Below are 13,006 nucleotides of genomic sequence, written 5' to 3'. Positions count from 1 at the left end.
CTTGGGACGGCCAATAGAAAAGGGCGGCACTCTGTTTCTGATTGGGGCAGCACGTCTAGGTCTTCGGCGGCGGGTCCCTTAGTCCTTCTCCTCCTCTTTGAGCTGCCGCTGAAGTACCGCCGAAGAGGAAGAGAGAGAGTGAAGGACCCGCCACCAAATTGCCGCAGAAGACTGAAGCAGGCCGATTCAGCTGCCGCCGAAGTGCTGCCAATCGGCTTTTATTTTTTATTTTTTTTCCCCCCTGCCGCTTGGGGCAGCAAAAAAGCTGGAGCCAGCCCTGACTGAGTCTGCCAGGAAATAATTTTTAAAAAGGCTGTAACCTGAAGCCATCTCTCTGGTTGGCAGCTTCATCTCAGTAGTCAATCAGGGAGATGACCTACACCCAGTAAACACTGGTTGTCAAGTAGCAGGTTGAACCCTCACAAAACAGTCAATCTGGAGTCAGGCTGTTTCTTCTTCAGTCCCTGAGTAATTTCCCCATTTCAGTAACTTTAAAATGTTAGGGGTAAATTATGGCTTTTAGAACTGGCTGGAGCCTGATGGATGGGGAGAGCAGTTTCAGGTGAAAGCATTAAGCCTTTGTAGGGTAGAAGCCGGCATAAAACCTTGTGGGTGCTGGAGGTGGAGAAGCATGAATACATGTGGCACCTGCTTCACCTTAAAAAAGGATTCATTGTGAATTCCCTCACTAGCATTGACTGCTAGGTGAATAGGGAGGGCTGACTCTGGGCATCCCACAACCCATTCTTTGGGTGTGTCACAGTCAATATTTTCCCTGGATCAGCCAGTCAGCTGCCAGAGTCTGTAGAGCCCACAAGGCTATGGTGTTTTGTTTTTATTTATTTTATTTTCTCTTGGTTGGCCCCATATATCAGCACCACTCATACTGCTACAGTTAAGATAAATATGCATACATCATGGACACATGTTTTATTTAATTAAAAGGATAGCTCCATACCTCCTCCTGAACATCAAGTTCATCATCAAGCTTGCCTGTTTCTGAGAAATCTATTGGTTCCTTAGATTCCTGCATCAGTGAAATCTTAACAGAAAAGGTTAAGAAGTATTGTGAACAAAATGAATGTTGCAACCGTACCAATAAAGTTATGTTGCCATGAAAAGCCTTGGTGTTACTGCCTCTGCTTATAAAAACCTGCTGCTTACTCGTAATTAACAAAATTATTCCTTTAGCTGTTGGGGTAGATACTTGTGCTTTTGATGCTGAAGGCCATGGTTATAATCCTGGTGATGACTCAGTGTCTGTGTATATGCAGCCATAGGTTAGTTAAAATGGTATGCAACCTTTTTTAAATACATAAATACTGCAGAGTAACTCCTCCAGAGTCTGATATGACAAGCAAAAATGACCAAAAATTTATGGCCCCATACTGCTGTATTTGTGAGGACAGTCACAAAATTTGAAGGCCCCTGGTGGAGTGTATGGCCTTAATCAAGGCTGCATATTTAAGATGGGTATATGCAGAGCCAGTGGTCGGCATAAGCAGACTAAACAATTGCTTGGGGCGCTGAGCAGTTCAAAGGGGTCCCCCCTATTATTAGTGTGTTGTAGGGGGCCCAAAAATATTCCTGTTTAGAGCCCCCAGTGGGCTAGCACTGGCACTGGATGGAGGCAGAGTTAGAACTTTAGGGCCTCTTTGTAATGTATGGAGGATTTGAATCAATCTGTTCAGTGTTCTAAAGTTTCTCAGGAATTGCAGGGAGCACTGGTTCACTACATGTTTGTGTTGTTGCAGAGGCGATGTGGGGGGTGGGGCATGGGCATGTGGGGTCAGATACCCCTCTGCCCCCGGATTTGTTGCTTGGTTGGACTGAGCATGTTCACATGGACTGAGCATGCTCAGTAATGATGCTGAAGCCAGTTGCCCTCGCTCTGCATGCACACACACACCGGTAGGCATGGGTATCTCTGGCTGTGCCTAGCACAATGGGACCTCAACCTGCACTACTGCAATTAGGGTGACCAGACAGCAAATGTGAAAAATCGGGACAGGAGGTGGGGGGTAATAGGAGCCTATATATGAAAAAGACCCCAAAATCAGGACTGTCCCTATAAAATCGGGACATCTGGTCACCCTAACTGCAATATAAATGATACATAGTAATTAGTTGTTCCAGAGTAGCAACCGTTCTTTTTATAGTAATTAATAATCCTCTAAACAGTTAGAAAAGATCTGCAGGCCATCTAAATATACAACACAAGCTGTCTGGTTTATAAGCACCTTGTATGAAAATCTTTTGCTTTTTTTAAAACAACTCTTCATGTAGTTCCTAAAGCTTTTTCCCTTTACCACAAACTGTGAAAACTATTTACAGCTAGTGTATGATGCAGTGCAGAAAAATAAATGATATATGGGCCTCACCTTTTCAAAAATAGGATCCTGGATGTCTCTGTGCATCATTTCATGCTGTATGTAAAGCACAGCATCATGGACAGTCAGGAAGAACATGTCTTTTCTGATGTTATCGTCAAAGAAGCCACATTGTTCCAGCTTTGTTATAATGTTGTCTGAACAAAAAACAAAGTTATAAAAGAGTGATAAATTTGAACATAATTAAAAAAATAAGGGTCAAAATAGAGATTAACAATTATCAACAATAAAATGTATAGACCTATAATTCTATCAGAGTGAGTTCTCTCTAAGTTAAATTCAATTCTCCCCAAGATTTCTTTGTACCCTGCAGAAACAGTCAGACACAGTTTAACTATTTATTTGTTTAAAAGAGCAGTTCAGTTCACTTTTAACTATATTTACTGAAAAAGTACTTCCACAGACACAATCCACAGATCCTTTATTACTTTTATTCTATCTTTCATGCTGTGCATTAGCTATAATACATATATGTTTACCTTGATGTGATGCGATGTATACAGTCACATCAATTCTCTCGAACTCTTTAACTATCTGGAAAAAAAGGGGTAGTTTGCAAAAAACATTTTCTTATACACACACATTTAAGAAACACTATTTGTATTCACAAAGATTAGTTACATTTTTCATTTTCCTTTGAGTATTTGCACCACAATCCCGAATCATGTGTTCTTTTATTCATAAGAATATAGGAATTGCCAGACCCAAAGTCCATCTACTCCAGTATGCTGTTTCTGTCAGTGGCCAGACTTTGATTATTAAAGGCAAAGCTGACAGTGCCATCTATGATTATGGTTGCATGACACTATGGACATGCTCTGAGAATGAACTGGGGTTGTGCAGTACAGAAGGTTGTCTGTGGAAGTGGTTCTCAACCAGAGGTCTGGAGCCCCCTAGGGTGTCATGAGCAGGCTTCAGGGAGGCCACCAAACAGGGTCGCATTAGAATTGCTGGGGCCCAGAGTGGAAAGCAGAAGCCCCACTGCATGGATCTGAAGCCTGGAGCCCTGAGTCCTGTCATCTGGGGTTGAAGTTGAAACCTGAGCAATGTAGCTTTGTGGGGGGGGCCCCCTTTGGTGTGGGCCCCAGGCAATTGCCCTGTTTGCTACCCCCTAATGCCAGCCCTGGCTTTTATATGCAGAAAAAACAGTTGTGGCACACATGGAGTTTTTATAGCATATTAAGGGGGGGCCTCGGAAAGAAAAAGGTGGAGAACCTATGGTCTGTGGGACCCCTGCCTCATTTGTTGAAGAAGTTGGAAGATGCATAGTGAGTAAGGCAGAGGATTACAGGAACAGAAAAGAATATTTTGCAGGTAGTTACTAACTGTTTGTTCCTCATTTTCTGGATGTCCAACTTAATAACCTGGAATCTGAATTGCAGAAGTGCTGACCACTCAGGAACTGCAGTTGAAGTCAATGCTTTGAACATACCAAGTGCTATATAATGCTAAATTTTCTGAAAAATCAGGTCTTTTGTGTCACATATTGGGCACCCACAATTAGTGGATACTTTTCATTTTAATCTCTCTGTGCCTCAGCTCCCCATCTGTAAAATGGGGATAATACCCCTCACCTTGCAGGGGTGTTGTTAACATACATTGATTAATATTAGTGTAGTCAGATACTATAGTGCTGAGTGCTAAAGAAAAGTCCATGAGGAAGTTAATAGTTTTCTCCTCATGGCAGGGTCTGATGTGTGTGTGGTAAATAAGGCATGGGGCCACACATTGAGCAATGAGAATAAAACAAAATATTGAATAGCTTCTCTTTAAGTGAGCGCTGGCCATCCTGTGCACTGACTGAAGCAGGGGTCCCATGGAAAAAATATACGATCATGTAAATTAAAGATAGTAGCAATGCATAGGCACAAGGAGGCCAAATTAAGGTTGCACAGGCATCCTAATTCTGGCATTTTCTAATGCTTAAGTGCTTGTCTTTACAACCTTAATAATGTTTTTATTATAGTTTTTTTTATCTAATTTATAAATAGACCAAAATCTACCTGTTACAGAAATATGAAAGATGTGTCACAAAGCAACATACACTGAGAAACTCAAAATGAATTTCAGCTAAACTGTCCCTAACTAACATACCAATGACTAATATTGCACAGAAAAAAAAAAAAAGACTTACCAGTCTCATTGTCCTCACGGCTACAACATCCAAGAATGATACACCTCCAAAGTCAAAAATTAAACTGTGGATAGGCACTCTGGGGACATTCACTTTGACTGAGAGTTCTGAATTCCAGTCCACTTGGATCTCTACTTCTTTGGTTGGAATTTTAAGATCTTCAGGATCATCGAGATCTTCATCAGACTCAAAAGCTTCATTGGTAGTCCCAGAATCACTGATGATGCCATTCTAATCAGAACAGATAATATAAGAAATACATCATTTAATCAGGGACAAAGATTTTGGAATTTTTCCATATTAGCTTATTTAAGTAATAATGGCGGAAGCATTTTTATCCTCATTTCTTCACATATGACTGATCCTGCACTAAATGACTTAAATGGAAACAATATTGAGCCAATAATTAGCACTTCTCCCTGCATTCAGTGTATTTTCTTTCCTGTTTTTTTTTGTTGTTCATTAAGGGAGGAGAGCCATATGGGAAAACCATTGTCCAGAAAACAACTAACAAGCTTCCACTTGAGAACCTCACCCTATAGAATCTTTAGGGTTGATGTTTTTATTTTTGAATTATATGTATTACATTTGTTGCAATAACAAATCAAGGGTCAAGAGTTGTTGTCACTTAACTGAATATTTCATCATATAAATTTGAAAGAAAACAAAAATCTAGCATCCTGCAGTATAATATCTGGCAAAAAAAGACACTTATTCCCAACCTTCAACTGTGGGGACTTCAGTAGGACATCTACATTCCACATTTGGACACTCATATAAGCACTTAGTATAAATGGCCATTTTACAACTAGCACGATAAATGGTGCCCCATTTAAGCAGCTGTGGAATGCCCTGTTGGCAGGAAAACCTATGAAATTCTTCTGCATATAGGAGGCAAGATATAAGGAGCCTGTGTAAGGGATTTGAACTCTCTGTGCACCAGAATGTAGCTCTGAAGGGACTGCCAGTCTATAACTTCGTAAAACAGATGTAGGGATGAGGAGGAGTAAAGCAAGGACCAGGTAATCCACTGCATCCAGATCCACTGGACTTTCTCTCCCCTCCCCAACATACTGTGGGCACAGCTGCCAATGGTCACTCCAACCTCAACCCCAAGGCTACAGTAGCAGCCATGGAGGAGTTCTACTGCTGCCTGCATGCTGGAGGGAAAGGATTTCTTTTCCCCAGGCCCTGAAAATGCTCTAGGGTAGAGTTCACTAGATGGGTCAAGTTCTGAAGATGAGGTTCAAACTGACACCTCATATTTGCAATTTGATTATCCTCTTCAGGTGCCCATGTTTGAACATATTGCCCTTTATCAGGAGAATTGTCCAGTTAGTTAAACATGTTATCAGCAGTTAATGGCTCCCCTCCCTAACGAGTACTGACCAGATGCATTTTGACTCTGAAGCAGCCACAATGTTCTATAAAGCTTCCATGTTGCAGTGGTTTATGATGGAGCATTGATCTTTACTGCACCTTGATATACCTCAAAGCATTTAGATTCAGCACTGGATGGTTACAGCTCTCTGTGGGCCAAGATGACTTCCTCTCCTTAGTGATCGTAGGTGTACGGCCACTTACCAGACTTGACACTATATGTACATTGCCCTTTCTGTGTAATCCTGGGTGTCTCACAGTCACATCCCAGTGCCAGGGACTTCCCCTTCCCAGCATATCACCAAAAAGAGAGGTGAGTGATCAATACAGTCATATCACCGTGAATGATATGAGAGTGCACTGTGCTACACAACTGTGCACCTTGGGCTTCTCAGTGATCACCTGAGGCTGGTGAATGGATACATAGTCACAGGCCCTTTCCTACATCCACCTATATTTCACCCAAACATAGAGATTTCCAACTCTGTGGCATGTGGTGCCTGGTACACGGCTCAGATAGTTTTTCTGAATGTGGAAGTGTCTGGGCAACATCGGCTGGAAAAAGAATCTCCACTCTCCATTTCAGTACGTGTCACAAAATAAACAATTACATCAAAACAAAGGGTCTTGCTTCCTGCCACTTGCATTATAATAACATAAGCATGGCCATGCTGGATCAGACCAACAGTTCATCCAGCCCAGTATCCTGTCTTCCAACAGTGGCCAATGCCAGGTGCTTCAGAGGGAATGAACAGAACAGGCAATCATCAAGCGATCCATCCCCTCTCGTCCACACCCAGCTTCTGACAAACAGAGGCTAGGGACACTTCAGAGCAAGGTTTTGCATCCCTGCCCATGTGGGCTAATAACCATTGATGGACCTATCCTCCATGAACGTATCTAGTTCTTTTTTTAATCCTGCTATAAGTCTTGGCCTTCACAAACATCCTCTGGCAAAGAGTTCCATGGGTTGACTGTGCGTTGTGTGAAGAAATACTTCTTTTTCTTTCTTTTAAACCTGCTGCCTATTAATTTCATTTCCTGACCGCTAGTTCTCGTGTTATAAGAAGGAGTAAATAACACTTCCTTATCTACTTTCTCCATACCAGTCATGATTTCTGTCCTCTATCATATCCTCCCTTAGTTGTCTCTTTTCGAGGGTGAAAAGTCCCACTCTTAGTCATCTCCTCTCGTATGTAAGTTGTTCCATACCCCTAATCAGTTTTGTTGCTCTTTTCCATACCTTTTCTAATTCCAATATACCATTTTTGAGATGGGGCAACCAGATCTACATATAGTATTCAAGATGTGGGCATACCATGGATTTATATAGAGGCAATATGATATTTTCTGTTTTATCATCTATTCGTTTCCTATTGATTCCCACCATTCTGCAGAATTATTTTGTTTTGGACTGCTATTACGGCCAGAAGGGAGGGAGAGCTGCCTCCCTTTGACTCACAGCCAGAGGGCTGCACCCCATGCTCCGAATCAGCAATACAGCAATGCCTACAGCCAGAGAAGGATGTCTGGACAAGAGAGGTGCCCACCCTTACCCCAAGGGTGCATCTTAGAAGTACAATCTATGACATGGTGGAGAATGTGGGCATTCGCTTCCTAAATCTGACACAAGGGTAAATTGGGGAAGATTGAAAGCCCATGCATGTTAGCTTTTATGACTGCCACTGCACATTGAGTCAATGTTTTCATAAAACTATCCACAATGACTCCAAGATCTGTTTCTTGAGTGGTAACAGCTAATTTAGACCCCATCGTTCGATATGTATAGTTGGGATTATGTTTTCCAATGTGCATTACTTTGCATTTATCAACATTGAATTTCATCTGCCATTTTGTTGCCCAGTCACCCAGTTTTGTGAGATCCCTTTGTAACTCTTTACAGTCCACTTTGGACTTAACTATCTTGAGTACCGTATTTATCGGCGTATAACACGCACAGGCGTATAACACGCACCTTCATTTTAAGGGGGAAATTTCAGGAAAAAAACTTAAATTTCAAATAAAGGACTTTGAAGCAAAATAAGGGTAGCTCAGAACTTGTTTTATTAATATTATTACTACTTATAAGGTAAATAAGGTTCGCGGGGAGGGGGGCTCGGGCCGGGCCGCTCGGGAGGGGGACGGGGGCTCGGGCCGGGTCGGGCCACGCCGCTCGGGAGGGGGGCAGGGGCTAGGGCCGCTCGGGGGGGGGGACGGGGACGGGGTCTCGGGCCGCGCGGGTGGGGGTCGGGGACTAAGGCCGCTCGGGGGCTCGGGCCGGGCCGCGCCGCTCGGGAGGGGGGCAGGGGCTAGGGCCGCTCGGGGGGGGGGGACGGGGACGGGGTCTCGGGCCGCTCGGGCGGGGGGCGGGGGCTCGGGCCGGGTCGGGCCACGCCGCTCGGGGGGGGGGGGGGGGACGGGGACGGGGTCTCGGGCCGCTCGGGAGGGGGGCGGGGGCTCGGGCCGGGGCGGGCCGCGCCGCTCGGGAGTGGGGGGGGGGACGGGGGTCTCGGGCCGCTCGGGAGGGGGGCGGGGGCTCGGGCCGGGTCGGGCCACGCCGCTCGGGAGGGGGGGGGGGGGGACGGGGTCTCGGGCCGCTCGGGAGGGGGGCGGGGGCTCGGGCCGGGCCGCGCCGCTCGGGAGGGGGGGGGGGACGGGATCTCGGGCCGCTCGGGAGGGGGGCGGGGGCTCGGGCCGGGCCGCGCCGCTCGGGAGGGGGGCAGGGGCTAGGGCCGCTCGGGGGGGGGGGACGGGACGGGGACGGGGTCTCTGGCCGCTCGGGAGGGGGGCGGGGGCTCGGGCCGGGTCGGGCCACGCCGCTCGGGAGGGGGGCAGGGGCTAGGGCGCCGCTCCGCGCCGCTGGGGGGGGGGGGGGGCTTTTCTTTTCTGCCGGGGGAAGTGCTGAAAGAAAGGAACTGGACCCACCAGAAAGGAAGTGCTGTGGGTCCAGTACCATTACCATATCTTTGGCTCAGTGGCATGGTGAACTAGTGAGAAGGGAAAGAACAATGCTTCATGCCACAGATGCAAAGTAAAACCTGATTCTTCCCGCCTTTGCCTGTGGGCCCAGTTACTCCTTGGTGACTTGTCCTGGACCTGGACTTCCTCTTAACCCATCCAGTTACAGATCCCAGAACCAAGTAATTGGTTGCACTGGTCACCTCTGCTGGGCCAGTTGAGCTCCTGCTGTAAACCATCAAAAGGATTCTCAATTGCTTGCTGCTAACTCGAGAGGAACTGCCATTTAATGGATATCATTACAGGAATACCGTATATATCGGCGTATAACACGCACACATCATTTGCCCCCTATTTTCAGGGGAAAAAAGTGCGTGTTATACGCCGATAAATACGGTAGTTTTGTATCATCTGCAAATTTTATCACCTCACTGTTTACCCCTTTTTCCAGATCATTTATGAATTTGTTGAATAGGACTCGTCCCAGTATAGACCCCTGGGGGATACTACTTATCTCTTGCCATTCTGAAAACTGACCATTTATTCCTACCCTTTATTTCCTATCGTTTAACCAGTTATTGATCCATGAGAGGATCTTCCCTCTTATCCCAGGACAGCTTACCTTGCTTAAGAGCCTTTCATAAGGGACCTTTTCAAAGGTTTTCTGAAAATCTAAGTACACTATATCCACTGGATACCCTTTGTCCACATGATTGTTGACCTCCTCAAAGAATTCTAATAGATTGGCGAGGCATGATTTCCCTTTACAAAAACCATGTTGACTCTTCCCCAACAAATTCTGTTCATTTGACAATTTTGTTCTTTACTATAGTTTCAACCAGTTTACCTTGTACTGAAGTCAGGCTAACCAGCCTGTAATTGCCAGGATCACCTCTGAAGCCCTTTTTAAAAATTAATGTCACATTAGCTATCCTCCAGTCATTTGGTACAGAAGCTGATTTAAATGATAGGTTACAAACTACAATTAGTAATTTTGCAATTTCACATTTGAGTTCCTTCAGCACTTTTGGGTGAATACCATCTGGTCCTGGTGACTTATTACTGTTTAGTTTATCAATTTGTTCTAAAACCTCCTCTAATGACACCTCAATCTGGGACAGTTCCTCAGATTTGTCACCTAAAAAGAATGGCTCGGGTTTGGGAATCTCCCTCACATCCTCAGCTATGAAGACTGATGCAAAGAATTCATTTAGTTTCTCCACAATGGCCTTATCTTCCTTCAGTGCTCCTTTTGCATCTCGATCATCCAGTGGCCCCACTGGTTGTTTAGCAGGCTTCTTTCTTCTGATGTACTTAAAAAAAATTGCTGTAACTTTTTGAGTCTTTTTTTGACCTTCCTAATTATATTTTTACGCTACAGAGAGTCCATTAAGAAATATACCCATCTAGCCTCCTTGAACATCTAACACAGCCTAGTCTGCTGTCTTTTGGGTGAATGCTGCCACCTTTTGGGAACACAGCTAAACATGCTCTTTGCTACACCACATAGATTACCACTAAGTGTAGTTGCCTCCAGTGGCCTGATGCATGGTTTTCACCCCTAGCTTCCCAAGTCCCATGTAGGGTCCATACTTCCTATAACAATGATCTGTCAAAACTCTCTCTTCTTTATTTAAAAAATAAAATACATGGAAGCTTACATCATATCAATGTGAACCAAAACAAAGCCAGCTTGCCTCATATAGAGCTATTAGCCATGACAGTACCCTTTAACAAAGAGCAGAAAAAAATGAACTTTACCTTATTTGCTTTTAATTTTCCCTTCTTGATCAGTTTCTGTATCATCCTCAGTGCTCTGAGCCTCTTGTTATGCACACGAATTGCATCAAATCCCACCTATAGAAACCAGGACCAAGTTATCAAAATGATTTTTGTTTTATCTAGGCAAACAGCTGTAGAAATTCCAAAGCCAATTAAATAGCAAACCTTCAAAATCATCACAGACTACTTACGGTGGATTTCAGGCTGCTTTTCAATCCATCTATATTAGCATAAAAAATAGGACTGGAAAATCTGAGAATCTTCACTCCTTCTGGTTCAACAACCTGTTGTCAAAATAATTTCAAGGTCAAGCATGGATATTACATTTACCTAATTAGCAGCAGCACACAGATTTAGCCTAATAGAGCATCAGTTTGATTACTTGCCAAGAATCCAAGCTGGCACCTAATTTATATTAAAAGGAGCTGATTGCTAGCTACCTTCACTTTTAATATAAAGGTTTAGCTCCCAGAAACTATTGCTCCCAGCATGCAATGTGGTCTGACCACTTGGCTCCAGATGGACATTTTTACACTGAGATCCATTATCTTCAGGAGCTGTGCTCCATAGAGCTGCAAGGTAGAACTCCATACCTCACTTTAGCTTGCAGGCTGCCATTAGGAAAATAACCAGTCAGAAACACTTACAGTTTTGTAGTCCTTGATATTCTTGTAGAGGTCTGTGCCAGGAACGTTCCCAAGACCACCCCACGAGGGACTAACAGAAACAAAAAGAAAACATGGTGTAAAGTTAACATTCAGTTGAGGAACGTATAACATGGGATGACTTGTTACATGTAACCTTGTACAGAATAGTGAGAATCAGCAAACGGAATAGCCCCAGCAGGAGGCTGCGCAGGGGATTCCCTTGGATATAGCAGGCCCTTGCTTGGATGTGATGCACTTTGGTCTATGGCGGCTCAAGCATACTGACTGCACCACTTTTAAGCACTTCCTGACAGCAAAGCTATGGACTGGCTTTGATGTCAGCTTTGCTTTCTGGATTCCAGGAGGAAGGAAAGGTGTTATCTTCTATATTCAGCAAGAAAGAGTTATGAGGTGGCTGAGCAGTAGAGCAACATCCTGTGAAGTCACCCATCACCTTCATTCAGTCTCACTTATTCTTCCACATGTTTGCTCTCATCCATGCTAGGCAGTGCGGGGAACACCAGAGCCATAGTCAACAGCTAAAATGTGAACCTTGGAATGGAATCTTAAAGCAGCAATAAAGTGTGGGTGGGGTGAAGGTGGAGGAATGGTCACACAGCACACATATAGGGTGACCAGATGTCCCGATTTTATACGGATAGTCCTGATTTTTGGGTCTTTTTCTTACATAGGCTCCTATTACCCCCCACCCCCTGTCCCGATTTTTCACATTTGCTGTCTGGTCACCCTACAACATATGACTGCACATGTCTTCTACTCTACAGGAACCTTATAATGACATCCAGAATAAGTAGCTGCTGAGAATGTTACTTGCCAAAATGTTATCTGTCTCAACATGTGTCTTCCCCCTCCCCCCGGTGGTTCTGTTCTATACTGAGTGAAAAGTAATTGATAAAGTATGGCTACTCGAATATCTTCTTATACTTTATTTTGAATGCTTCCATCCCTTTTAAGATCTCTCATGGGTACCTAAATGACAGGTGGCCAGGTAAAAAATAGAGTAGATCAATCACAAAAATAATGCATGCATCCTTTACATCAATGTGACTACAACACAGTACATTCTGGCTTTGGAATCTATGAACACTCTTTCAGAAACAGAAGGGTAGATTTTCTTTCACTTCAAAATCATGGTCAGTATGACTGATTTTCAGACATAAATTCTCTCCTTTTCCCTAAATTCCCTTACCTATAGCACTGACTGGTTTTTCTGTTTCTGTGTTACTTACAACTGAACTCTCACCACAACTGTCAGTAATCCGAACACAAGGCCAGCAAGTAATCCCAAATCAAGTCCCAGAATGATGGATGCCACACATGTGAAAATCCAGATCATCTAGAGAGGAAAGAACAAACACAGTGTCTCTGAATTAAAAAAGAAAATAGCTTCTGCTCACAGCAGAAAATCACTACACCAAATAATAATAGCAACAAAAGAATTTAAGCTTTAACATGGTCAAAATACCCAAACTATGTGCTGACTTCTATATTAAACTCTTCCTTTATTTCCAAGCCAGTTTTGCCCATCTTTGTTTTGTTTATTATTCATATTTGTTTTTTAGGCAATAAATTATCAAGCTATTCTAAGGTAACGAAGTCTAGCAGGGACTCAGTTATCCCTTGTACAGTTAAAGAGGATACAATTTTTCATTGTCTTTACTTCTCTCAAGCAGCAGCTACTTTTGTTATTTTCA

General features: G+C 43.9%; 1 protein-coding gene across 1 annotated transcript in view; it reads right to left on the bottom strand.

Moving 5' to 3' along the window:
• The window catches only part of LOC123377385 (pendrin-like), a 33,302-nt gene that overhangs the window by 2,214 nt on the left and 18,082 nt on the right, over positions 1 to 13,006 (bottom strand). Inside the window, exons 13-20 of the mRNA XM_045030238.1 lie at positions 12,542 to 12,648; positions 11,292 to 11,361; positions 10,836 to 10,928; positions 10,624 to 10,719; positions 4,525 to 4,755; positions 2,870 to 2,924; positions 2,382 to 2,527; positions 959 to 1,042 (exon numbers count right to left, since the gene is read on the bottom strand). Coding sequence (XP_044886173.1) covers positions 959 to 1,042; positions 2,382 to 2,527; positions 2,870 to 2,924; positions 4,525 to 4,755; positions 10,624 to 10,719; positions 10,836 to 10,928; positions 11,292 to 11,361; positions 12,542 to 12,648 — 882 coding nt within the window. The remainder of the gene's footprint in view (positions 1 to 958; positions 1,043 to 2,381; positions 2,528 to 2,869; positions 2,925 to 4,524; positions 4,756 to 10,623; positions 10,720 to 10,835; positions 10,929 to 11,291; positions 11,362 to 12,541; positions 12,649 to 13,006) is intronic.

This window comes from Mauremys mutica, chromosome 1 (assembly GCF_020497125.1).
Source record: "Mauremys mutica isolate MM-2020 ecotype Southern chromosome 1, ASM2049712v1, whole genome shotgun sequence".
In the NCBI taxonomy this organism is placed as follows: domain Eukaryota; kingdom Metazoa; phylum Chordata; order Testudines; family Geoemydidae; genus Mauremys; species Mauremys mutica.
The sequence above is the reverse complement of the archived record's forward strand: the minus strand, read 5'-3'. Positions and strand labels throughout refer to the sequence as shown.